The 25,640-nt window shown below is 47.3% G+C and overlaps 2 protein-coding genes across 2 annotated transcripts; one reads left to right on the top strand and one right to left on the bottom strand.

The window, feature by feature from the left end:
- The first annotated feature begins 409 nt into the window (after positions 1 to 409).
- Positions 410 to 1,499, top strand: LOC6591030. Its single transcript, XM_002016613.2, has 2 exons — positions 410 to 905; positions 987 to 1,499. The coding sequence occupies exons 1-2, from the start codon at positions 451 to 453 to the stop codon at positions 1,141 to 1,143; spliced, it is 612 nt and encodes a 203-aa protein (XP_002016649.1). The 5' UTR covers positions 410 to 450; the 3' UTR covers positions 1,144 to 1,499.
- A 6-nt stretch (positions 1,500 to 1,505) lies between these two features.
- Positions 1,506 to 24,545, bottom strand: LOC6591029. Its single transcript, XM_026984901.1, has 5 exons — positions 24,477 to 24,545; positions 23,649 to 23,745; positions 14,163 to 14,661; positions 8,406 to 10,536; positions 1,506 to 2,061 (listed from the first exon to the last, which is right to left on the bottom strand). The coding sequence occupies exons 2-5, from the start codon at positions 23,713 to 23,715 to the stop codon at positions 1,858 to 1,860; spliced, it is 2,901 nt and encodes a 966-aa protein (XP_026840702.1). The 5' UTR covers positions 23,716 to 23,745; positions 24,477 to 24,545; the 3' UTR covers positions 1,506 to 1,857.
- Between the last annotated feature and the right edge of the window lie 1,095 nt (positions 24,546 to 25,640).

Genomic DNA, 25,640 nt, shown 5'->3' with positions numbered 1-25,640 from the left:
TTGAGAAAGGCCCGGAAGATGCACTTGGTCTTGGTCTCCGCCACCGACACGTCCAGGGTCTGTTCTTCTTCTTCATTTTTCTGTCATTTTCACGACATTTTTTGAAAAATAACATATGCATTCCATCCCTGGTATATCCAGTTCTTATGGATCGCTTCCTTTGAGAACGGAAAGATATAGTAAAATACGTTTTATAGAGGTAATGACATACATAATTTTTACATAGTATATTTATAAAAAACGTTCCATTAATATTTTGTCATTTAGCGAAAATATATTAATTATTCCACAACAGTAGTTCATGAACTTGGTTTATGAACCCCTTACCTTTGCGATTCCAGTCGGTTTGGCAGCACTGACAAGTTACAGCAAAATCAAAACATCAGAAATTTTAAAACGACATAGTTGCTTGAATCCAATTTCGATAGAATAACAATAAGATAAGAACAAATGCACTTTCGGGGATCTTCCATCGCGGCCACAGCCATCTGGTTGTTTGTGCTGATGTTGGTGCAACAGCAGAGTGACGCAGCAGTGTCGGCAGCATCCACGAATGGCACAAAGCCCGTTCCGATATCGGAACTAAGTGCACCGGCTGCAATTCCGAAAGCGGTAAAGTCAGATGATGCAGTGCCCGTGCCCAAACAAAAGGATGCTGATGTCATCATTGCTGAGAAGCCTGTGCTAACTTTGAAGGAACAACCCAAGGAGCCAGAGCGGCCAGCTGACCAAAAATCTCGGGCCGAGCCCAAGTTATCGCCATCCTCCAGTTTGCCTGTGGAGGATGTTCGCATCGAGCACTCTAGCATGGGCAATGAAATGGATTTTCCGGGACAAGCCGTCGTCTACGTTCTGGTCGCAATAACAAGTTCCGCCATTTTTCTACTTGTGTTGCGTGTCTATCGGTGAGTAGTGGGGCCGTCAGAGAAGATGGCTTATCAGCGCACATGATTTTATTAAACTGAACTGAAAATTTCCCTATATAGAATGCGATTAACACGAGCAGAGCGCAAATATGGGGTACAAGGCGACAGGGCCAATCAAGAGCTAACACCACTGCCCATGGCCATCGAGGATGTCAACAGCGACGAGGAGGACCACACCGTGTTCGAGGTCAATCGCCAGAATATACGCATATTATGAAACAGCTAACACAAGAACACGCAAACAGATATTTGGTCGCCCCACCATTCTCAACACTTCTCAGCAAACTTGCCTTCTTAGCTGGTCTCATTGTAGAATTACGTCTTAGTCGTTAGCTAACTATGCAAATTGCCTGATTCCCTACTTGGTAACAACTCAGTTCTGTGTAACTTTCTCCCACAGTTGGTTCCAGTTTAACGAATCAAAAGAAAACAAAACCATTTGTGATAACTTTAACGATATATGAATATGTCTGTAAGAATATATTGTAGAAGACAGACGCTGAAGCGCTGAAAGCATGGCAATCTCGTTCTACGGATGCTTTCTCCAATAAATGTTATATTAAACGTACTGCACAAAGATCGGTTGTGGTATTCTGTTTATTCTCGACACTCTCATAAGACTCATAGACGCACAATTATACTTAAAACTTCTACGAATTATATAAGCTTAATGGTAAATTTGACAAACGCTAGGTTGGGATAGTACATACATACATGCAGTTGACAGCTCTGTTTGCTTACAGAAAGAAATGCATTCGCGGCTTAAACAACTAAGATCACATAAATAATTTATTAACAATACTGCGGCTGTCCTGCCAGACCAGGAAGGAAGCTAACATTAGGACTAACATTAAATTTGAGTTTCGCTAACATTTGTTACATTTGTTTTTGTTTTTGTTGGCACTGTAATTAGTTCGTTTACAATATATCATCAGATCATGCTGCCGAACATGCGTTTGCCGCGGGTCAACACCAAGCTGACGACCATGACGGTCAGCAGAAAGAAGACCAGACTTAGAAATGTGGTGATGAAGCGACATCTTTGGCGGAATTTCTTCTCCTTTTCCATTTTCAATCGCAGTTGCTCAGCGCGCGGCAGATCGAGCGTAAAGTCGGATTCGGGTCGTGAGGATGGCTGTAAGTACAAAAAATATAAATTTGATTAGGATTCGGCAGGCATATATGTATGCATGTATGATGTATGGACATGTGTGTTTCCCGTTGTTTTTTTTCGCATTCCTCACATCCTCCCCTTCTTTTTTCTCATTAAATTATATAAAAAGTTAGTGTGGCCCGCAATTAAGTTCATTAATTTTTGACGTTATGAACGTTTCGGGTTTCGGTTTCTATTTATGTAAATCGTCGGCCATCACCATCGCCGGACCCTGAATGATTGTTTTGACATTGATCATGATCATATTCGTTGACTGCATTTGTTCCTATGTGGTGTGCATATGTAAATGGAGATTGGGGCTCATCTGATTTATTTGTGTGATTTTTCAGGTCATTGGCTAAGTGCGGCCGCAAAACGCTTAGCCATAACTCATGGCACAAGCATCTCCGCGATCGCAAATATTTGCAGTCCAACAAGGCGTGGCGTGGCACCACCCAGACATACTACAATAAATAATAAAAAGGGCTTCAACGCACAAAAATCTGACCCACTGAGCTTTTTGTTGTCTTCGCATCTCCATTTTCTCGCTCCCTCTTTGTATTGCCGCCGTCTTGCATCTCTCTTTTAGCGACACAACCTTGAAATCTTTTCAGTAACAGCGAAAAAAAGAGCAAAGCACATATGAAACACAGCCCAGCGTTAACAGTTTTTGTTGCTGTCGTCGTTTTTGTTTCTTTTTGCTGATTCTCGCTAAACACGTTAAAAGTTACGAAACACTGTTGGAAATTTCACTTAGTCAGGTGCAATCATCATTGACGGAGGGGGGATTGAGAATCCGGTATCCTTCGCAATGGCACATGGATCAACTGGTCATAACTGCAAAACTCTTCCACTATAAGATGGATATATCGAAAATGCCGTCACTTGAGGGTGGGGCAGGGACACATATTAAGAAACTTCCTGAGTGGAAACACTGTAAAAGTTACATCAGAAGTATTAGGGGGCCAGGGACGGCAACATCCTGTAATCAAGACTAATTTACGTACATATGTATCTACATATGTATGTACTTTGGTTTTCAGACGCATATCGAATTCCGAAGATATTCCGCGTCTGAGTGAAAGCTGCGCATACGCAATGCGGTCATTAAAAGGGCATTCAAGTGTAATTTCGTGTGTATTTAAACTTTAAAGTGCTTTCGACACTTACACCATTCACACTCAGGTCTTTTGCGCCTCTGTGCGGGTGTGTGTGTGTGTAATTGAGCCGTAGTTGGCCTGCCAAATCTGTGCAAACTGTGTGTTTTTTTTTCGTATTTCTTTGCATTTTATTGTGATTGTGACTGGTTTTTTGTGCTTCACTACACGGCTGCATTGTTTTCGGTTTCGGGTGATCATTTCTTTTTCTTTCACGAACGGCGGGCGGTAGGAAAGGAGAAATTGAAATGAAACCACTTTGCGGTAAATTTAGCTGCCTTCCGGCTTCTTTGCTCTCCCTTTTGATGCTTGTCTGAGGTTAGTGATGCTGTCCAAAGTCGTGTTGTTGCTAATACACACAAACGCACGCATACACATGCATACATACGTATTATTACCTCTGCTGTGCTGTTTATCGGGCGAAGTACTTTGAAAAGGCACAGACGTAATCGGTAAATAAACAAGAGGGGGAGACCAGCTGCGAAGACCGAGGCATTTAATACCCTTGCTGGCATCGTCTGAAAGGGTACCAACATAGGCGCTGATGACGCGGCATGGATGTTACCGCATTCCACCATTTGCATCTCTCTCCTTCTCTCTCTCTCTGCGTGTGTATTCGTGTGTAACGGCTTTATGAAGTGCAATTGTTACGAAGAAGAAAAAGTTATGGGGAAGGAGAAGAGTGGGGGCCCCGATGTGGATGAATGAACGAATGAATATTGAATAAATTGATTGATTTTCACGCCCGCCCCAGCCCAAAACACAGACGAAGCTAATTTGCAAATGATGCCAGACGCACACACACGCACATGCACACGCAATAAATAATAAATTAAATAATAAAATAAATAAAAAACGACGAACTCAACATTCGCTTAACATATGCAAAACGATGAGAAATCTTGCGATGGTGGCTACAGGGTGTAAATTCCCGCTTTGGCCGGCCTTGAAATACGCGGCCGCCCCATATTTGGGGCCATGTTTTTGGGTGTGCGCTAAGTCCGAGAAGAAAATGCATCGTTTAATGTGCCGCACACGTTTTTCACTGACATTGAAAACGCCCCTTTTCCCTCGATCCCCTCATTTCGGCCATTTGCTGTGGCTGTTGCTGTGGCTCTGTCTCTGGCTGGAAGTTGGCCAAGTTTTATGCTGTACTACCAACACGACGCGATAGAGATGGAGTACATCAGGTTTGACAAATTACTCCGAGAGAAAACTACATTTTAACACGTCCGCAAACAGATCGCCCCTGCACTCTGTCTTTCAACGAGGGTGATTGTGGGGGAATCCATATTTCTGCTCACGTCTCGGCCATGGAGATCTCTGATCCGATGCCATAATTAGCTACAATATCTGGTGTTATCTCCTCTGAAAGGCATCACATGAAGAGGTATTTCTGACACTTTTTCCAGCATTCTCCACGAGTACCTATGCAATTTTGCACTCGAAATACTCAACAGATCTCTGAAGAATATGTTGTGGGGTTGAGCGCTAATTTTTCTGGGTATTATCTCTCCCTTTTCTTTTCACGATCCACAAAGGTTTTGAACAGGAAGCATAGCTCACTAGCTCCAAGAGTAATTATCTTTAGTACCTTAGAGTACTTATCTTTTCGTTTGGATACTATTAATTTTAATTGTATATCAATTCCTTATTAAAAGGTTATTTTAAAGTATTGTTTTGATATTTGAATGGAACTTGCAAGTGTATAGAATATATACGTGAAGATCGTTTATTTTTCCAGCGCCTGCTCACCATTTTTCAGCCAACTTTTCACAGATCCACGCTTTCTGCAGCCAGCAGCGAACCGAACTGAACTGATCTGATCGAATCGGAGATCCATCCATCCCCAGGTGAATGTCTTCATAGGCGGGATATCTGTACGGGTTTTGTTTTGTTTCCCCCACTTAGCAGATCTTCGCTAACTCGGCTGAAGTGTGGCAATACGTCCACGAGCAGGGATTTAATTCAATTAGTTTTTATGCAGAGCATGAGCGGAACATTTATGCAATTGCAAATGAATTTTCTTCTGCCATTCTGCTTTGCAGTGCATTGGAAAAGCGTTGCAGCTGAGGCGTCAGGTGGATATCTGTCCACCAGTTGACTCACCTCACAGGGGCGGCTGCTGCTGCTGCAACTATTGCTGGGGCGTGGCAGAATTGCAAAATTCCAGTGGCAGCATAATTATCTCAGACATTTGTGGCAGTCGCCTCGACTAATGTCTGCCTTTTCTCAATGGTTGAACACGGCGTATGAGTAATGGGTGGAAATTTGATCACATAATTGGCGCTGCCGCGGCCACAGCTATAGCTCCAGCTACAGCTACAGCTTCCGTGGAAGTAATGCCCTGCCGGGGCCATGATAGCCCACTTATGTTTATATAAGCCTCGGCCCCCGTGGCTGCCAATGAAAAAGCCAGCTCGAATTTCTGGCCAAAAGGCTGCCATCGGACAAATGCAAATGGCAATCGGAGCAAGGCGCCGCACCCGTCCAAAGAAGGTTGACAAAATCCATGACCAAACGTTTTGGCCTGCTCTTGAGACCAGCGCCAGGCTGCGTTCGGGTGCTGGCAACAAATGGAAATTGCCATAACCCAGTTCGGGACAGGCTGCTGCCCACCGGCCAGGGGCTGTGCAGCAGCAGCAGCAAATGCGACGCCGGTGGCGATTGCAACACTTTGTGGCAGGCACTTCTATGCTCGCACAAACGCGTGCAGCGTCCAGTTTGGGACGCAGTTGCCTTACATTTCGCTCCGCTTCGATTTCGGTTTTCTGTTTTCTGTTTTCGTTTTGCAGTTTCATTTTCGTTTTCATTTTCATTTTCATTTTGGCATTCATGGCTGTAAACTTGTTTTCGTTTTCGCTGCCGGCCATTTGCCGTGGGACGAGTTTCGAGCTGCCACCCCAGGGAGGGAGGGTGCGGGAGCGCTTGGGGGTCCGCAGGCGGAGGGGCAGCTTCTGTTTTGCGAGAAGCTCGTTTCGGCATCTTCCTTTCCTGCTGCATTAAGTCGAGCAAACGTCCTTAAAGGTCACCGGAGTTGTAGGGCAACTGTGCGACTGGCACCGGTTTCGAGTTTGGGCCTGGCTATGATGCTGCGATGCCGCAGCCTCTGTCGCTGTCGCTGTCGCTCTCGCTGTTGCTGTTGCTGCCTCTTGCCACTTGTTGCATGCCTTTTTCTGGTTATCGCGGACACAATCGATGGCCAATTAAGTGACCAGTCAGTGGGCAAGATGCGGCCGCTTAACGGAATTTAAAGGTTAACTGGTACAGTGGTCGAGTCGCTTAACTGTTTGATCCGCACTATGGCCCAATACCGCGAGTAAAATGGCCCCAAGTTCAAATCGGTCGTGCGCTGCCTGCCTAGCCGGCCAGCACTCACACTAGAGATTATAGATCCGATCGCTCGGTGAATGCAAAATGCTGTTAAGGTGAATAAACCCTAATTGAATGGCGATTCGCCGGCAGCCCTGCCCCGAGCGGCGCGCTATTGAAAGTGAAAACTCATTTGGATTCGCGTCTCGCGTTTCGAGTGCGTTTGAATGGCGCCCCAAAGCTGGCCCGAGATACATTCGATTCACGGCTACGGATATTGCATCACTGACTTGGCCGTAGAACGGAAACCAAACTTGGTAGCGGTCTGTCGCTTGACTTGAATGATATTAACGCGATTCGCCCTAAGCCTACCTGATCAAACTAATGTTCCTGAGTGATAGGTCCCTATCATGGGATAGCTATGATATACAGCATAGAACTCTAAGCTTTTATTTACAGTGTACCAGACCTGCCATTAAACAAAGTTATCTTTGCTTTCAGTTTTCATTCAGTTTTGACTGAGCATCATCGAGATTTATGACTCAATCTGGCATTAACTGAAGAGCCATAGAATCAGAAGCAAGGCAACAGCTTCGCGTCGAGTGGTGCATCCAACATTAGATGTAATTATGGGGCTTTCGAAACGGCCAGAACCCCCTCCCCACCACTCGCTGTGTGGAACAGTAGCCTCCGTGGCACGCCACACAATTAATCATATTGCCATATGGAAGGGGCTCCGACTATGGTGATCTTATCGCGCATGTCGCCTGCCGCATAATAAAGCCCCCGGCGAGTGCCGGTGATGAGTATGCGAGTGGCGTCAATGCTACGACATCCGCCGGGGGCCGATGTTGTTCTTGCCGCCACCAGTGCGGGGGTGTTCGAGAGCTGGAGACGCTCACGAAGCACTACCAAAATGGCTCGGATCGCGGCCAAGGATGAGGTTGAACAACTGTTTGCACGAACGGCTGCCGGGGCTCCCAGCTGAATTGCACTTGGCTCGGAATCAGAATTTGAGTCAGTATCGGAATTGGGGGCCTAATGAGCAGCGCATCTTGGCTCATGCAAATCGCTGTTCGATCGGCTGTGAATTATTGTGATAGTTTATCCAATTTTCGTGGGGCTGGCCGACCTCGGGTTGCAGCTCCGCTTGGCTGCAATTAGCCCGACTAAGGCATTAATCATACGCCTTGTTCGCCGACCAGCTCATAATTATCTCTGCAAGCCAGCGGGGGGCGCCGGTCGGCTGATCTACATTTGGCTATTATTTCGAAACGCACTTGACCCAAGCCGACTCTATATCATTATATTTATACGTACGAGTCTGTATGATGATGAAAGGCAATACCACTCATTCAGCGAGAAAGGCTCGGAGAGAAACACCTAAGCATTCGCAAAATAACGAAGGATATCGTTCAAGAAAATCAAACCTCACTCAATTCCCTTCGCTGTAGATTTTCTGTCTCGCTATGAATAATTCAGTGAACGGAAGTTGGCATCAAATTCAATTGAAATAAAAATCAAATTAAATTCTCATCAATTACTTCACACGACTCAGAGTGGAGTGAATTTTTCGTGGAATTGTAATGAGATCGCACGAATCTCCCTGCTCTGATGCTCAAATAAATATTGATTGGGGCCACTTTATCTTTATTCAATTGCAGCGGCCTTCATTACTTTAATTTTCTAATATTTCGCAATGAAATAGTATTCGTGGAACTTTGATTGTTGGTTGGGATGTCCTCTAAAGTGCTTAAGTTTTTTGAGAACTATGTTAGGGGACTCGTAGATGCAAAGAGATGCTTTCCAGCTACCAGGAAAACCCGTTGAATTTACAAAATGTTCCCCAATACTCACGTAGGACATCGTGGGCTGGGGGCTGCTGATGACTAGTTCGCCTCCGCCCCGCTGCTTGCCGAGGAGCGACTGGTGCAGGCGGTTGGTGCCATAGTACATCTCCCAGATGCTCGGCTTCTTTCGGTGCCACTCGGCGAAGCTGTCCCGCTCGCCCTTGCCGGCGCCGGAGCCCCCGCCCAGAGCGTCCTCCTGGCTGGCACCTCCGCTGGAGCCAGCGCCGGAGAGGATGGGCCTGTGGAAGGTGAGGTTACGCTGCATCTGGGTCACCACCATGGTGCCTGGCAGCGACGGGGGATGAAGGGCCTCCAGCTCCAGCTGAGGCGTCGAGGCGGGCGTGGGCGTGGGCGTGGCACTGCGAGAGAGGGACGTGGTCTCGATGTAGCACTCGGCTGTGGGGAAGATCTCGGTGATGGACTTTCGCTTCATTTTGAAGTTCGGATCGCTGGCACAGCGGATGGTCATGGTCTGCTCGCGGACGCTGAGCGGCCGGCCGCTGGCCGAGATCAGGACCCCATCGTGCACTGCCTCGTACGCGTTCAGGTGCAGCAGGTCCGCGCAGCTTCGCCTCCGCTCCAGGGCGTTCTGCAGGCGGACCACGTGCTGCTGCCGGCCCAGGCCGCTGCACAGCTGGCGCAGATCCTGCTCGCTGTGTTGGTTCATGCGCTGCAGGTAGGACTCCAGCTCCTGCTTCAGCGTGTGGATCATGCCCTCCAGCTCCTTGGGTATGTCCGGCGGGGGTGTGCGTGTGGGTGCGGGCGTGGCCGAGGGCGAGGGCGTGGCACGCGACAGGAGGCGTATCTTGTCGCGCACGTCTTCGAGGAGCTCGCGAGTGCTCTGGAAGTGCAGCTGGTCCTCGTAGCGCTTCACAAACCTCTCCTCGATGACGGGGGCGTGGCCGGCCGCTGCCTCGCTCTCCACGCGGTAGGCGTCCTCCGGGCAGGAGTTGATGTATTTGGCACACTTGTAGTTGTTCTCCTCCAGCTGCTCGTCGCTGAGGAAGCTCGGATTGTCGATTCCCCGCCCCGACTTGGCCTTGGGCTTGCGGCTGAGATTGGTCTGGGATTGGGATTGCGATGGGGGCTTCGGATCGAGCAGAAAGGCGTCCAGATCGATGTCCAGCAGAGAATCGTCCACCAGTTGCTGCTGCTGCTGCTCCATGATGGTCGGCAGCTGGTTGTAGACCCTCAGCTTTTCGCTAATGTCCAGTGGGTGTGGGAGTGGGGGCAGAGCCAGGGGTGGGGCATCGGGCGACTGCATGAAGGACACAATCTGCTCCTGGGCAAACAGGCGGGGAAAGGTCTTCAGGTGGCGGTCCAGGTTCTCAATGCTCGTCTCCAGGATGCGCAATTTGTCGCTGTAGAGCGGCAGCATCTGCTCCAGCTTGTGCGCCTCCTCCTCTTCCGTCTGCTCGAGGTCGTTGACTCCTGCTGAATGGAACTCTTCGATGGCAGCTCCGGTGGCTGCATCTTGCATGTCCAAGCGCTGGCTCTTCACTGTGGACAACTTTTCCGATGCTGCAGTGCCAGCAGCAGCAGCAGCAGCCACTGGTGGCACTGGCAATGGCAATGGGGCTGCTGTATCTTTGGCGGCCACTTTCCTCGGCAGCTGGAGTTGCGGCCGCAGCCGCTGCCTGGCGGCCACACTCTTCATCTTCTCCTGCTCCTCTCCGGCGGCGTCTAGGATGTCTATGACCGGTTCGCAATAGATGTGCTCGTCCAGCGAATAAGTGGAACATACATTGGAGCTGTAATAACCGGATGAGCCGCTTTTGTCCGTCGAATAATGCGAGCCACCTCCTCCTCTGACTCCACTCCCAACAGCTGCGGCTGCTGCTGCTGCTGCTGCTGTGGATGTTGCAGATGTCGCTGATGTTGTTGCTGCCGCTGCGGCTGCTGCAGAGGCTGGGAGTCCAGAGTCCGTGGAATGCGTGCTGCTGACATTGGAGGCAATCGAGCACTTCTTGCTGCGCTCCACTCCCGTCGTGGACCCTGGCATCTCGTGCGCCTTGTCGTGGCCGATTCCATGCCCCATTTTATGTGCTATTCCGCTGCCAGTACCATTCCCACTACCACTCCCAATCGCAGTCCCATTCTTCGAGAGCGTCGCCAATGGCATTGAAGTTGTCGCCGCACTGCAGAAACAGAGAGACAGGAAAAGAAAATCAGTGAAAAATGCTTCAATGAAAGGGAAAACCCGCGTTGGAAAGTGGTTTCGCTCGCTGTTGGTTTTTCGCAATTGCAGTTTTGTTTACGTTTCGTCAAAGCTGGCAAACAGAAAGCGAAAACTGGTTAACTAGGTTAGTGGCTCTGCCGAAGTTTTCCATTTTCTGGCAGTTGTTCAGCTCTCGCATTGGTTTTTTGGGGGCATGCAAATGACGAGTGGCAGATCGAAAAAGCCACCATAAAAAAATCTGTAAGAAAATCAGGAAAGAGCTCCGACTAGCTGGTACCCCCACAAATACTGGGCAGATCTCAAGAGATGATCATAGATGCATTATATTTGAATATTCAGGGTGGATGTCCTATAAACTCGAGTTCCAATGGTAACTCCGCCTCGATGCAGTCAGATTTATATGGCTTTAATAGCTGAGAGCATGGATTTATTTGTTAAATTGTTCTTGAAATTTTCTAGAAAGCATCAAGGAATCCCTAGAGTTCGTCGGTTCCGGTTCTAGTTCTGGCCGCTCTGACAGCTACAGAAGCGACACACAGCCGAAAAACAAATATCAAATTTAGAAATTCAACATACAAATTCGATTTCAATTGAAATAAACTCGTTCTAAACAGGATTTCGGCTTCAGTTACTGTTGCAAATCGCATTCGCCTTCGCATTCGCATTCGCGTTCGCTCTTTTTTCTGCCTAACTGTAAAGTTACTGCTTCGAACTACTTCTCGGATTGTTCAAGAGCTTGTGTGTGTGTGTGTCTGGGGTTTGAGCAAACTTTTCGTTGCACCATGAAATGCGGCTGATGATGTGGTTGTGGAACCGCGACAGGAGTAATGGAAAATCAGAGGAAAATGCAGCGGAAACTCGAATTGAATGGCGGGGAGGAAGCGTGACTTGGGGATTGGGGACCACAGAAATTATTTGCTTGGGTCTGCATGTGTTCACAGGTTATTTAAGAGATCTGAAATGCTCTGCTGATTGTTCAACAATATCTTGGAAGAATCTACATGAAAAGCTTCGTTCACATCATCTACAGTCACTCTTTGGTGTTTTCTTTTTAGATTTATGTTGGATAGATTGATTCTAGTCTTGAAAGATGTTCAAATGGTGATAGATTACCCTCATCTTGGCAGTATACTGATAAGTCGGTACTTACGGTGGCCTGGCGCCAGTGGCAATGCTTTAATAACTCACTTACGATCGCTAACAAGCCCCCAGTATCGGTTCTACATACATACATACATATATGCACCCTGTGCTCTGTGCGATCGGCACTAGGTCAGCGCCTGGCTTTTGGCCATGCTAAAGAGTTGCGCAATAACGGTTTTGGCCGTGTTGCCGTGCCGCTGCTGCTGGCTATTGGTGTTTGTTCTTGAATGGCTCGGTCGCGGTGCGTTACGCACCCAAAACACTGATAGCTTTCGTCGGTCAGTCGCTCTTTTTTGGGTTTCTCTGCACATTCGACTGATATTTGGTTGCATGTTAACCGATGCGTTGCAAATTTGCTGGCAGCAGCAGCAGAAGGCGGCAGGCGGCAGGCGGCAGGCGGCAGGCAGGCGCAAGGTTAGCCTCAGATTCGGTTCCATCGTATCGGCCCGGCAAGAGCATGAAATATTTTGCAATCTTTGTATAGTGCGAGTATATGTTTATTTTGTTTGTTCGAATTGTGTTAATTAAAATGTTCAGCCTCGTTTGCATGCACGGAACCCACTGCCGGACAGACAGACGGACGGACGGATGGACGGACGGACAGACGGACAGACGGACGGCGCAGCCGTTAGTAAATAATTTTGTGTGGCCGCTAATTGTTGTTGACTTGTTGCCAAGACAAATTACACTTGCCTCAAGTTTGGGGTCTGACTTGGTTTTGCTGCAGTGCCCGAATAACGACCATCCATCCAGCAACTTCTTATATGTATATCGTATGTACGTATATCTGGCTATCAATTGCACATCAATCAAAGCGATTGAATCGCTGATTGGGATGAGATGGATGTTTGCCGTGCGAGTGGACGGTCGGATTGGACGGATTGACTAAACGCTGACCTTGGCATAGCTGGGGCCATAAACTACAGATATAACTATGGCCTAGACGGGCAATGGCTCAAATATTGAATACAAATTAGCGACGATCAGCGACGATCATCGACGTTCAGCGTCGCCACAATTGATGGCTAACTATGATCTAACTGCACCGATGATGGCCGATCGGACAATGGAATCGGCATTTGGAGAAGGTCGGATTCGAAGAGCTACTGTGCGAAACTCGTGCCTCGCCTCTCCCTAGGCCTGTGGCACATACATACCATACTGTATCTACTACGTGAGTTGTTGATCAAAATAGTTATAGCACCGACGCGGCCCGCCTGCCAATGGTCTTTCGACTCGAGCTGGGGATTGGGAAAGGGCTCGGGGAGTGACTAATTTGGGTTAAACCCCACCACGTATCGGCCGGCATATAATTGCATTGACCTTGGGTGGGAAAACTCTTGGCATTTGTTCAGCTCTCTCCTTGATTCGGCTACTACGCGTACCTTATCATGATTACCATATTCTGAGACAGACCAAACACTAAATAAAAATAAAAAAACAAGTTGCAAATCCAACTATCTGCCAATTAATGGAAATGGCTGTCAGTACGCGGCACGACTCTAGGCATCTGTTTCTATATATTGTACACACTATACGTATAACCTGAAGTATTTATTGTATATTTTTGAGAGATATTTGAAGCCCAAACTGGCTTCAAGCGCTGACCTTCAGCGAATCGAAGATCTTGAGCCGGTGGCTTCTTTAGTTTCAATTAATAAACGTAATTGTTGCAGCTGTCTGCAGTTGTTGCCTCGGCAGTGGCAATACTGCTGCTGCTGCTGCTGCTGCTGCTGCTGACCGCCATCAAGTGGCAGCTCCTCCGAAACAACAAAATCCACATGCATTCGGAGAGGAAAAAGAGGTGAAGGCTGACAACAGGCGCCAAAAACCGCATTGCTGCTGCTGCAGCAGCAACCACTTGAACTTCAGACATAATTTACATAGCTGCTGCTGCTGTTTCTGCTGCTGCTGCTGTTGCTGCCCCTGCGTCATCTGCAGGTTGCCTCATTTGTTCGAGTCGTGACCGAGAACCATCTCTGGCAATCATAATCCCCATTTAGGGCCACACTCTGCCGGTGATTGTAATCGCCGCTTTAATGCCCTGCTAATTGCCGTGGAACAACATCATTACAAAATATCTGTGGCTGCTTGCTGTTGCACCTTCATTGAGCCATGAAGTGTTGCACTTCATGCCCAACAAATACGATTTGGGATATGCTCTTGACGGGTCTTGGGGTCTTCTCGTTCCTCCTCACAAGGTCGTTATCGGAATGTTGAAAGCAGCCTTCAACATTATGCATTATGCAGCATATTCGGGGCTTATTGCCTGCCTCTCAGAGCATGCACAGAGAGAAATTATGGGTTCGGCTGCTCTCGAGGGGAACAAAGAACTAATCCCTTGCTTTGGTAGAGATTCTTGAAGGGTATCTCTGTTATTTTAGCGTTTGAATAATCCTATTACTCCTAGAATTGCTTTGCTTTATTCTTGGCTCTACTCACCTCTGATACTTGAGCATGGCTCGGGGGAGGAGAAAGTTATCGTTGCTAGACGACGCCACCAATCCTGCGGCCATTCCGCCAGCAGCTGAAGGCGTTCCCTCGGCAACTGCTCCTGTGGCTCCCCCGACTGCCGCCGCCCCGCCGGGGCGTCCAAAGAATGCCCCCAGGCGGTGCAAGTAGGCGAACTTGGGGGCTCCAACCGGATCGTGTGGCACCGAGTAGCGACCGCTGCTGCTGCTGCTTCTGCTCCGGCTTCGGCATCTGCCAGCCACCTCGCCATCGTCCTCGTCGTAGGGCAGCACCTCGATTGCATCAAAGTCGTAGGAGTTGAAGTAGGCCTGCTCCCGGGTGCGCTTCACCTGGGCCGCCTCCGTCACATGGTCGGCGGATATGTCTGTGGGGGCCTTGTTGCTCGCCGTCGCCCCCGAGCTCTTGCAGATGGGCATGGCTGTGGCTGTGGCTGTGGCTGTGGCTGTGGCAGCCCTGGCTCCGTGGTTGCCTGCAACAGAAATGCGAATTCAATTATCATTTGTGTACGTTCCGTCCAGCAGCTTGCACAATTTTATGTTTACGGCTTTTTACTATTAGCGACACGAATGCATCCGCTCGGCCCCACCATCGCTGGAACTGGAGCTGGAACTGGAGGTTGACCTGGAACTGGGGCTGTGACTGCGACTGAAACTGGTTTCCTGTTGGCACAGAATCCATTTGATTTTGTTGCCTTTTGGGTGGATGCAAAAGTGTTTTTGCCCGGCTCATGACTATGCATTAATTAGCCGAAAAGGGTTTTCGCAATTGCATAATTTTCCAGCGGGTGCCTGAGAGAGAGTGCCAGAGTCCCGGGGGAGTGCCTCGGTCTTCTCTAATAATAATTTATGAGGCAACATTTCCAAATGCCAACAAATTGTGGTCCCATCCCCAGCCGACTTCGCACTCTCTCTCAAAGGCTGCATGGTCGGTGGGTCGTTATGTCCATGATCGATGGATAAGTGCTGGACGGACACCAGCTACAGTGCCGACAGCTTCATCATCATCCACTTGGAGTGGGGTGTGGATGGGGATGGGGGCTGGGGGCTGGGGGCTGGGACCCTACTCTACTGTTAGCTCATCGTCGTGCATAATGTTCCGCGTTATCGCAAAATAGCGCCAAAGTGCAGGCTGCAGATTCGAGTGGGATTGCAGTTGCTGGTGGGGCAATCACAGAGATGGCAGTTGATGGGGAAAATAATGCCTGGTTCAGACTCCCACGAGTAATGTAATTCCTGTTCCAGTAGAAGTACGAGTTATACTCCATTAACCTCCGAAATAATCCCTGGAATCTGCCTGCACTTACATAAGCTCCCAGGACTCTGAGATGTTTACCCTTCCTAGTGTAGATGCCCCTTCCTGAGGTCAGTCCGCCCTCTGTACTGCCACTTTCTTGCACAACATTTGTTGCGAGTTTTCTTGCCAGCTCTGCGGTGAGCGGTCGCCTCATTTGATGGATTTCTGTGGCAGCTGCAGCCTTAATCACACTCATAATGCTCGTTGTAATGTCGGATTAGTCGCTGATCGTGTTACCATATGCTGGTGCTGGCGATGGTGCTGATGACATGCCAGGCCGTGCCGTGCACATGTGTGCCACGGTCATGCCGACAATCGAGCGTTGAGTTTTTCTAGTTCTGTTGGCCACAGTGACAACTCGGAGTCTTCTGTCCCCTCTCAGAGGGAGGCGGAGAAGCGGAGCAGCAGGGCAGAGCTGAATTGCAGTGTAAAACCATTAATGACGGCTGGCAACATCAAACGCTCAGATGGTTTCCGTTGCAGGCGGCATGAAAGGTCTGCTGATTGCAGTCGCACAGACAGACAATATCAAATTGGAGCAGTCCGTCAAGTCGGCTGGGGGCAAGTGATGATGACACAAACAATCATCCATCCCTCTCACGTGAAGCAATCCAAACGCAGTTGTTGTGGGGGCCACAGATTCGCTTTCCATATCATATCATATCATAGTCTTTGCGATGCAAATTCTGCATTCATTTGTACAAACTTTTTAGTAAGAGAATTTACTTTGATACGGATGAGAAGAGACGCTGTGCTGTTGACTGGAAATCGATGGCGGCCTGCTGGCCAAACAATTGAGTGCTCGAGTGGCCCGCAGCACTCGAGTTATGGAAATGTGAATAAAAATACGAGTATAGACGTGAGACGTGAGGGTTTTATTTATAGTTTCAGCACTTCAATCAGACTGCCTGCGGTGGCTTTTGATATTTTAATGAGTCAATTGCCTGGCACTAAATGCTGAAGACGAATTCGGATCAGAATTGGAATTTGAGTCGGAATCGGAATCTCGGTCTGGAGCCGGTGACTGAATTTGAATGCGGCGCTTGGCGTTGCCATGTGCCAGGTCTGCCTTGACGGATTTGCCATGAATACATCACCGCCGACGGCCGGACAAAAGACTCGAGCGACAAACGCGGACTGGATTGCCCAAGGCGGGGCCAGCAGATCCGAAAAGAAATCTTCATAAACGAGGCAGCGGCGGCCGAGCCACAGCCACAAACATCGCGGATCTGCATTGTTTTCCCGTCGCATGGCGAAATAGCTTTTGCCAACGACTGAATGATGCTAATTTACACTGCCCTACGCCGCACTAGACTGCAAAAACCACCATCATCAGCGACGGGCGACGGGCGACGCCTCCGACCGGCGTGCGGCAACTTCAAACTGCATTTGCCGTGTGCCACGTAACTGGAAAACTGCAGGCAGAAGGCCGAAAATACCGCCCTAACACACAATGACTCGGCCAAAATGTGGTTGCAGCTGGCTGAAGCTGCATCTTCAAGCCGCAAGTTGGCTAAAAAAACCAGAGGCTAGCCGGCCCTGGCCGAAGCTTTGAATACCCTTTAGGGTATTGCTGAAAAGTACATAGCTGCGGTCATTCCTATAGACCACTCAGGAGATAGAATCTTTCAAACTTTTAAGGACATCAATTCGTCTTTTCAAGCCCTTCCGGAAAGGGAAGGGCCTACCATCTTGCAGGGTATTAACCACACAAAACCACAAGCAGAGCTAATGCTCAAACAATACGCTTTCTGTTCAGGTTTTCTCTCAATCGATTGCCAAACAAAGCAGTCTCGGGATATCTGAATGATCTACTCCAAGAAGAGAGGAGCCCCAGGCTCTTAGAAAAACTGAACAAAGAGCTTACTTATCGTACAATATATCCCATATCCTAGCGTTGGTTTAGCAGCTTTGACTAGCCGAAAAGGTCACAGTTGCCCCAAGTCGAGATGTTTGTGCAAGAGCTGCGTTCGTCTCGCTTTTGGAGCGGGTCCAGGCCCCAGTTATAGTATTTTAACGCGTTTTACCCTCAACTCTTCATTAAACCAGAGGTTGTGAAGTGCCCGGCCCTCCATGGCCAGGGGATAGTAGCTTTTGGATAGTTCACGGCTCGTTGCACCCACGCTACCTGCCACAAATCCACAACCACTCCGATTGTCGGCGCCTGTCATTGAGACTGCCCCATCTGTGGTGGGCCCTGTCGCAAAAGTCTCTAATTAGTTGCCAGTCGCTCTCCCAGAGACATTTTGCAACACAGATTACGGTGGGTTGGCGGCAATTAATGCAATTAATGCCTGCACTGGCCGCCGCGCCGAGTCGCACTAATGTCGCCTCATAAGTGCAATTCAGGGCAGTAAAAACGCACTGGGTTAATGCTAATTGCACACGCATTAGGCCCTGTACCCACGCCGGCTATCTAATTAAGGCCCTTTGGCGGTCTTCTGGAGGCCTGGCAAAAAGCCTTCAACTGGAACTGGAACTGAAATCGGGGCAGAAGGGAGGCTTTGGTTGATCTTTCTTCTCGCATAGTTGCATCTAAGGGTTCTTCTACTCGCGGAGAACATCCACAGCTCTTGCGAAACGCCACGTGCTGATTGATAAATAATTTCTCCACCCCCCACAAAGTATCTCCCCAGCAGCCGAGTGCTGCGAGTACTATTAAATTGTGATTTAGCCAAGTGTGAGCCATCAAATGAATGCGCATAAATTAGGTAACCAGTGAGCTGGGCAGCTGGGCAGCAGGGCAGCAGGAGAGCAGGTGAGCGGAAGCGGAGTAGGTCCGTACTCCCCGTCCAGCTCGAATAAGTTGTAAAATTTAACGAGCATAATTAAGTGCAGGCCATAGGAGGCGGGGGGAGGCATGGGGAGGCATGGGGAGGCGGGAGGCGTTACCCACTCTTCTGGCCAATAAATCGCAACTGCCGGGCACTGGCGAGTGGCGGTCGAAGCAGTCAGAGATTATGTAAATGGCCCACAGCCGTGGAACATTGGGGCACTGTCTGTGGATAGTATTTCTGGGCACTGCTCTGGGTAGAATGGCGTCTTTCGTGTTGACAATAGATAACGCTGCGAGCTGTAAATTTATGCTAAGCCGAACTCTGACCTTGTGCCCCAGAGACAACACTTGAGTTTTGTTCTTCTTCTGCCCCTCATTGATTGCAGTAATCAGCCAGAGGTTGTTTGTTGGCTGTTTGTTTGATTATTCGGAGGAGAACGTTGGATTTCGATTAACCTTGTCTGGCTCTTGCCGCATTGAACATCAGCGACCGTCAGCGGCGAGACGCTCTAAAATTCGTCGAATAACAAGCAGAAGCGCTCTGGCCCCAAAAATAGAATGGTCCGATACTACGATACATCCACTCAGAGATACTCGTACTACACATGCCTGAGAGTATGTGTGCTCTGTAATTACGGATGCATATGAAGAGGAACTCCGCTTTTCGAGTGCTCCACTGCCGTATGCAGCTTTGGCTCCAGTTCCAGCCATAGTTAATCCCGCCATGCGGTGCAGTGAAGCGGCAAGCTCTTGACTTACCCACTGCCACTCCCGGCCCCGCCCACTCTCACTCTCCACCACACAACCACCCACCCACCCATCCACTCACACTTTTCCATACTCCCGCCTTTGCCCGCTTTCCTCTGCACTTTTCCTTTGGCTTATTCAAAGCAGAGCTATAGTTAATCTGGTTGTTTTTCCTGCTGCAGCCGTTTCCAATTTCACAACTTTCGCTCTCTTCGGGCGACTCTCCGCCGAGAGCTCCCTGGCAACCGAAATTATTTCGGCTTAAATTGTCAATCCGTATTCACTTTTGAGGATCAACATGAAAAGCTACAGCACAAAGTAATTATTTCGTATTTTTTCGAGTTTTTTACAACGACCTTCTATGCGATTCCCATCCATCCGTGGCACACACATACTTTTGTGGTTTTATATGGATGTTATGGATTATGAAGTTCAGAGATGAGTCTCTATCTCTTCCCTTTCATTGTACTTTTTATATTAATATTTTTCCCTTATTTTCATACATTTCATACATAAAATAATCCTCCTTCCAAGGGCCTGCACCAAAGTAATTCATTATAGTTTAGATTAAAAAGTATCTTTTCAAAATGTTATAAGGCCAAAGAAGCAGAGGCAGGGACTTGGACGAGTACTTTTTCCTAAAATGAGAAACATTTACAGCTAAATCCTCATTTTTGAGGAGAAGAGAGGACTTGCAGTGGCAGCTTAAACTAGTTTTTCCTCTAGTTTTTCCCTCAAAGAGCCATTGAAACCGATGTTCAGCAGCACAAACGCGGCCTGAGATGAATGTTGCCTGCTGGGGCGACTTTGCGGCATGTTTCCTCTGATACATTCATACGAGTATCCATCCATATGTACTTGCCACACATGCCTCCCACGCCACTTGACACATGGCAATTGTAAAGCGGGGAGGGAAGGCGTCGGGGCTGGGTAGGATTGAGGATTGAGGCAAGTGTGCAAACAGCATGTACAAAGCTGCCAAAACATGTTGAGACCTCGTCTCCGAGCACAAAAGCTCAAACCAGACATGTAATCATAGTTTGGGGCTTAAGGAACTTAGGGCTGTTAAGCCCCGAGGATAACAGATTAGTTCCCATCGTTCCTTGATAGCTTCTTGATATTCTTGATACAGTTTGATGTTAGTCATAATTGCTGGGTCTTAAGGATTTCTCGTCCAAGAGTCTCTTCGGAAACGTATCCTCTTTGATCTGAAACCTGTCGCGTCTTGACTGTGGATGCTTATTATCTTTATAGGGTCTACAATGCTTCTATATTCATGCCCAACTATTACAATAGCCTCTGGAGGGTGCTCCCCATATATCTTTTGGCATTGTCCATCGGTGCTGCTGCTGTTGAAGGCAAAACAAAACGCTTGAAGAGGTGCCAGTGCCAGTGCCAGTGCCAGTGCCAGCCGTATCCATTTGAATACACTCATATGCATAATCCCATTCGTGCTCGCATCCATATCTCGTCAGCAGTCAAGGTCAATGGTGATTCGTGGCAGAGTGACCGTTTGACATTTTGACACAAATAAGCTGTCAAAACGGAATCACAGCAGAGGCAGTGGTGGTGGTAGAGCCAGTGGCAGTGGCAGAGTCAGCGGTGGCAACAAGTGTGTGGCAGCAACAAGTGCAATTCGTCGACTCTGAACTTGAAATGTTGTGCAAGGCAATCATTCAGTGTGTGGTGGGGGCGGTGGCGGTGGCGGTGGGGCCGGACATCCGTGACTTTTTGGGCAGGCGGAGAATTACATATTAAATGCAGACAATGGAAAGCGGGAAACCCGAAAATTGGACAAGAGCAAACCAGTCGGCTGCCAATTAGTGTTGCATTTGTTCGGCCTGCATGCTGATGCGGCGCCCCGCCACAAGTGCAAATCTTGCAACAATTTACAGCAAATGCCTCAATATATGCATTTCCATTTTCATTTGCATTTGCATTTGCGTGATTTTATTTTCCAGCTCGTGTATTCGTTCGCTGGGCCTGCGGCATGTTAATGTGCTCAAAAACGGGTTTATGGCACTTGGCCAGAGAGCGCCATTATGATGGAAATTATGATGGACCCATAATCGTAATAGTGGGTTTTGGGTTCAAGTCTGTCCGCTGCCGTTCATTGTTCGGCCATTGTGCGGCGCCGTGGTCCAAATTGAAACAATTAAGACAATTTAAATCAATTGAAAGCTGATATATCGATGTCACCGGATGCCATGAACTTGAAAAATTACCATTTAATTCGCCAGCTCAATGCGTTTGCTTTTTTCCTTCTCTTATGCGAGTATTAATACGATTTTAATGGGTCTCGGTGTCGGTCTCGGTCGCAGTCTCGACTCCAGACTTCGATCCAAACTCGATTATACGAATACTAATGGCTGGATGGCTGGATGGAACTTCGAGTGTTTTGTTTCAGTTCGGACATTCTTTTTTCTTGATTGGAGAACAACTGAAAAAAAGTAAAAGGAAAACCAAACACTAATAAATTATGCCTGGCGCATATCTGTCCTGCCCAGCTTAATTCCCCCCAGACAGTCGTAGATTACAAAATCTGAATAAATGATCAGACATGCCAAGAAAGCGATCATTTGTCAGCCCTCTGGCACGTCACAGCTGTACTTGGGCTGGATTCTGCGCCGGATCTGAGGCCTTCATTAGCCGGACCCAAGAATCCGGCGAGCTCTTTATTTAAATTATTTTCGTTTGTATTTAAAATGTTTGTTTCAAATTTGAATTTCGCTTGGAAACATGTTTTGGAACCAGGTTCTTTCCGTCCATGCTTATCACTCCTGACTCTGACTGGTTTATCTGTGTTTTGGCCCGCTGGCAATTCCGGTTCGACGAACCTTTCACTTATGGACGCTCTGCGAATTCCACAAGCTGTTAAATAATCTTGAGATCGTGACAAAGATGAGTTTGGGTCTAGATCTGATCTACTGTCATTGGGTGGGGTTTGTTGGGGTTTCTCCCACACCATCACAACGGCTGTGGCAGTGGCAGTAACAGTAGCCAAATGGTGTCCGTGTCCCCGGCCATCGGTCACCTCATGGCACATCTCATTTATTTGTGGTTTCCATTGAGCAATGAAATGCTAAAACCGCATCATGAAATTGAAATATTTATTTGCCTACTTTTAATAATGTGTGCGCTGGTCGGCTTTGAATGAAATATTAATTACAGTTTTACGAACGGGCAGAAAGAGCGGAGGTGGAGGATGGGTTGGGTGTCTGTGCATTGTCAATGACCGCATTTGTATATTAATTATTTGAGTTTGTTGCCTCATTAATTTGGCCAAAGTAACACCCACCCACAACTGTTTTGCTGTAAGCCATCTGGCTTTTGTCTCTCTCTTTCTCTCTTCGTCTCTCTCTGTCTTCGTCTCTCTTTTCTATTTATAGATGCTTATATTTGCCAGAGATGCGCCTTGTGTCGTAATACTCATGCATTCATCGTGAAATGCGATGATTGATTGTCAGCCATCGTTCGGAGGAGGTTCAGCCGTAAATGGAACAGTTGGAAAACCATTTAACGACAGACAAACAAATTTCCAAATAAAGTTTTAAATGGTGCATACAGAGCCACCCCACCCCACCCACTATACGCCAGATGTATCTAGAAATAGCAGCCACGGAAGAAGAGCCAGTGGCCTCGCAGCATTAGATATTATCCAATTTCAGCTTATTTTTTTTAGCAGCTGTGTTTGCGTATGTATTTAGTATTTGTTCAAAATTTACTTTTAATGGATTTCCCATTTCTTTCTCTGCTTTGTTCCATTCAACAGGTTTCGCTAGAGAGACAAACTTGTTAGGGGCTTTCGATGACGCTTAGTTGAGCAATTAATGCAAGAAACTTAGTGGGAGTGGGAGGCAGGGCGAGGAATAAACCTAGTCAAACATATCCATTCGATGAATCAATTTACACCCAATATGGAGGGGCTGCTCGAATGGTTCTGAGCTAATGAATTACTTCCACCTGACGTGCCACTACCAATTGGGTCGGATGTCTCTTCGCAAGTCCCCAATTTGGTGGCTGGACAGCAGAATGTGTTCGATTATTCGGTGTGACAGGAATTTCTATATATGATTATGCAAAAACCCGAAACAGGCTTCGCGGAATTAAGTCATCAGTTGAATGATTGGCCAATCGCAGGTCGCATCGGGTTTCCTGTGAAGAATGAAATCCACCAGCACGATGTAATATCAAAATAAATTCCAGACCAACTTAATTTCAATTTATTTGCCATTGAAATTGTTGAAATTTGTACTACATATGGTATTTGTTGAAATGCTTTTTGGCACCCACTCGAGGGTCTCTCTGTGGATGGTAGGGTATTCCCGAGGTTCGGCTTGCCCTGTTCTCCATTTACGAGTGCCATTAAAGGCCAGGACAATATAAAATTGGTTTCGGTCTGCGCCTGTGTCTGGTTCTCTGGGTCTCTGTTCTGCGTCTATGTTCTATTTGCTGGTAATCCTTATCTAATTTATGCAAATTCCGTATCGGTTTAATGACACAATAGACGCCGTGGGGCGCACGATTTGCGGCGACTAATACGTTTGATTGTAATTAGTTGTAATTGGTTTATGTTAATAGCTTTGCGTCCGTTCGTCCATCCGTCCGTCCGTCCATCTGTTAAATAAAACTTACCTCACCCGAGCACTTTAAACTGTGACCAAAGTTGTTCCTTTTCCGATGATATTGTTTCTGCTCGCGTTGCATAAATGTTTGGCGGCTTTGCACATAAAAAAGCTAACAGTCGGTGAAACAGAAATTGGTTAGCAACAATTGCATTAATGTTTGGGTTTCAATTGCCAAATACACAGAGAGAAACGCACACATATGTACACCACACTGGACGGACACTCGGAGAAAACTTGAATGCAAAACGAGCGGCGCGGCGGCGACAACTTGTTCGAAAAAAGTCAAATGGTCAAGTAGACGCCGCCGTCGAATGGAGTTGATTAAAAAAATTGTGTAAAATACCGCCAGACGATGCGTCGTCGCGCCAGGCCCCGGACAAAAGCTATTTTAAAGTTTTTTTTTTTTTTAATTTCTGTCTCTTCTTTGGCAGCGTTTTGTTTTATCATCTGTGGTCTTTTTTTGGAGGGAAAAACAAAACCCAAAATCCACGGCAGACAAAATAAAACGAAAAGCCCACAAATATTGCAGCAGAAGATGAGCAAAGCGCACGCCAAAAATCAAACTTATGCAATTTCTTTTTGTTTATTCCCAATTTCTGCTTCTGCACTTCTCTCTCCCCGCCTTCTTCGCCTTCTTTCGCCTCTTTCTTTCTTCGTGCGGCTCTCACACAATCTTTCTGGCTGCGCCTTTTGTTATTGCTGTTTAATGCACTTTTTTCACACACACAACATTGCAGTTTCGCAGCTCTGGAGATCTGCACGAAGTCGTGTCAGAATTTCATATCGGCGGCTCTGTTATTCCTATACTATATTGTATTATCTCCCAGTGCCGTGAACCACCTTCTTATAGCGACGATGCGCGGCTGCGTGGAACACCACATACAAAAAGCACAAGCGACGCCGACCGACAAGCAACCGACACAACCAACGACGTGAACGAGTTAAAAGAAACTGGCAACGAACGCTAGCCGCCAGCGCAAAGACAAGACTCTCGGCGGAGTCGGTCACTTGGTTGATGTTCATTCGTCGCCTTCGTCGCCGACGCCGCCGCCGCTGCCGCTGCTGCTGCTGCTGCTGATCTTACGATATACCCTACCATCGGGTGGTGACACTTATCAGAGGAGTTTCCCAAATGGGAGGGAAGAAGTTGTTTAAGTATTTTTATTTGCACTTTTGTAAAAAGATTTTTCGAATATTCGGGTCACCCGATCAGTTTTCGTTTGATGGGTATAAAAGTAAGGGCAAAGATGTAACTAACGACTTTTTTTATAGCGTTTTTCATGAAAAACTTATACCCACAGCTACCCCATCGTCAATAGACCCAATCGAATTGCTTTATCGACTGAAAGAGTTGGATTAGTATTCTATATGCAATATTTTAAGGAGAAAACAGTTTTGGTTTGAACTTAGTCCAAGTGGCTTTCTTCAATGTGCGTGATGGGTCTTACTCTCAAGGTGATATCCTATTTTATTGCAGAGATAAGAATATTTACAAGTGCCAAATATTTTTACAAATAATTACAACAACTCGAAGAGTGTAATTCAACGGATATGGATTTCTGCGATTTTGAATATTGTTATCCAAAGTTCTTCCTTTTGAGTCGATTTTCCTCACAATTACTTTAAAATTTCACTGTCGATGCCTGCAAATTTGACAAAACAGCAAAATCGTTCTCCATTGTTAGTTCTTTTTATGATATAATCAAAGAGTATTCCAGCATGAACCATTCATGACCCCACAACGTAACGTCGAGACTGGTTGGCCTGCGACATCAATTGTGCAGTGCTCAAAATTTATTTCCCTCTTTCTTGAATGCGTGGAATCTCAATGATCTAAATAAATTTCTACCCCACTTTTCCATGGAGTTCGTACCATAAGGAATAAGTTTATTCGAAATGTAGTATGTCAAAACCTCAGCAAAATCGTATTAAATGTTAGATGACAACTAAGTGCACAATTTTAAATGATAAATATCCAACTCTATTATTATTATATCATAATTT

This window comes from Drosophila persimilis, unplaced genomic scaffold, assembly GCF_003286085.1.
Source record: "Drosophila persimilis strain 14011-0111.01,24,50 unplaced genomic scaffold, DperRS2 tig00000002-arrow-pilon, whole genome shotgun sequence".
NCBI classification, from domain to species: domain Eukaryota; kingdom Metazoa; phylum Arthropoda; class Insecta; order Diptera; family Drosophilidae; genus Drosophila; species Drosophila persimilis.
This window is presented reverse-complemented; position numbering and strand designations above follow the sequence as displayed.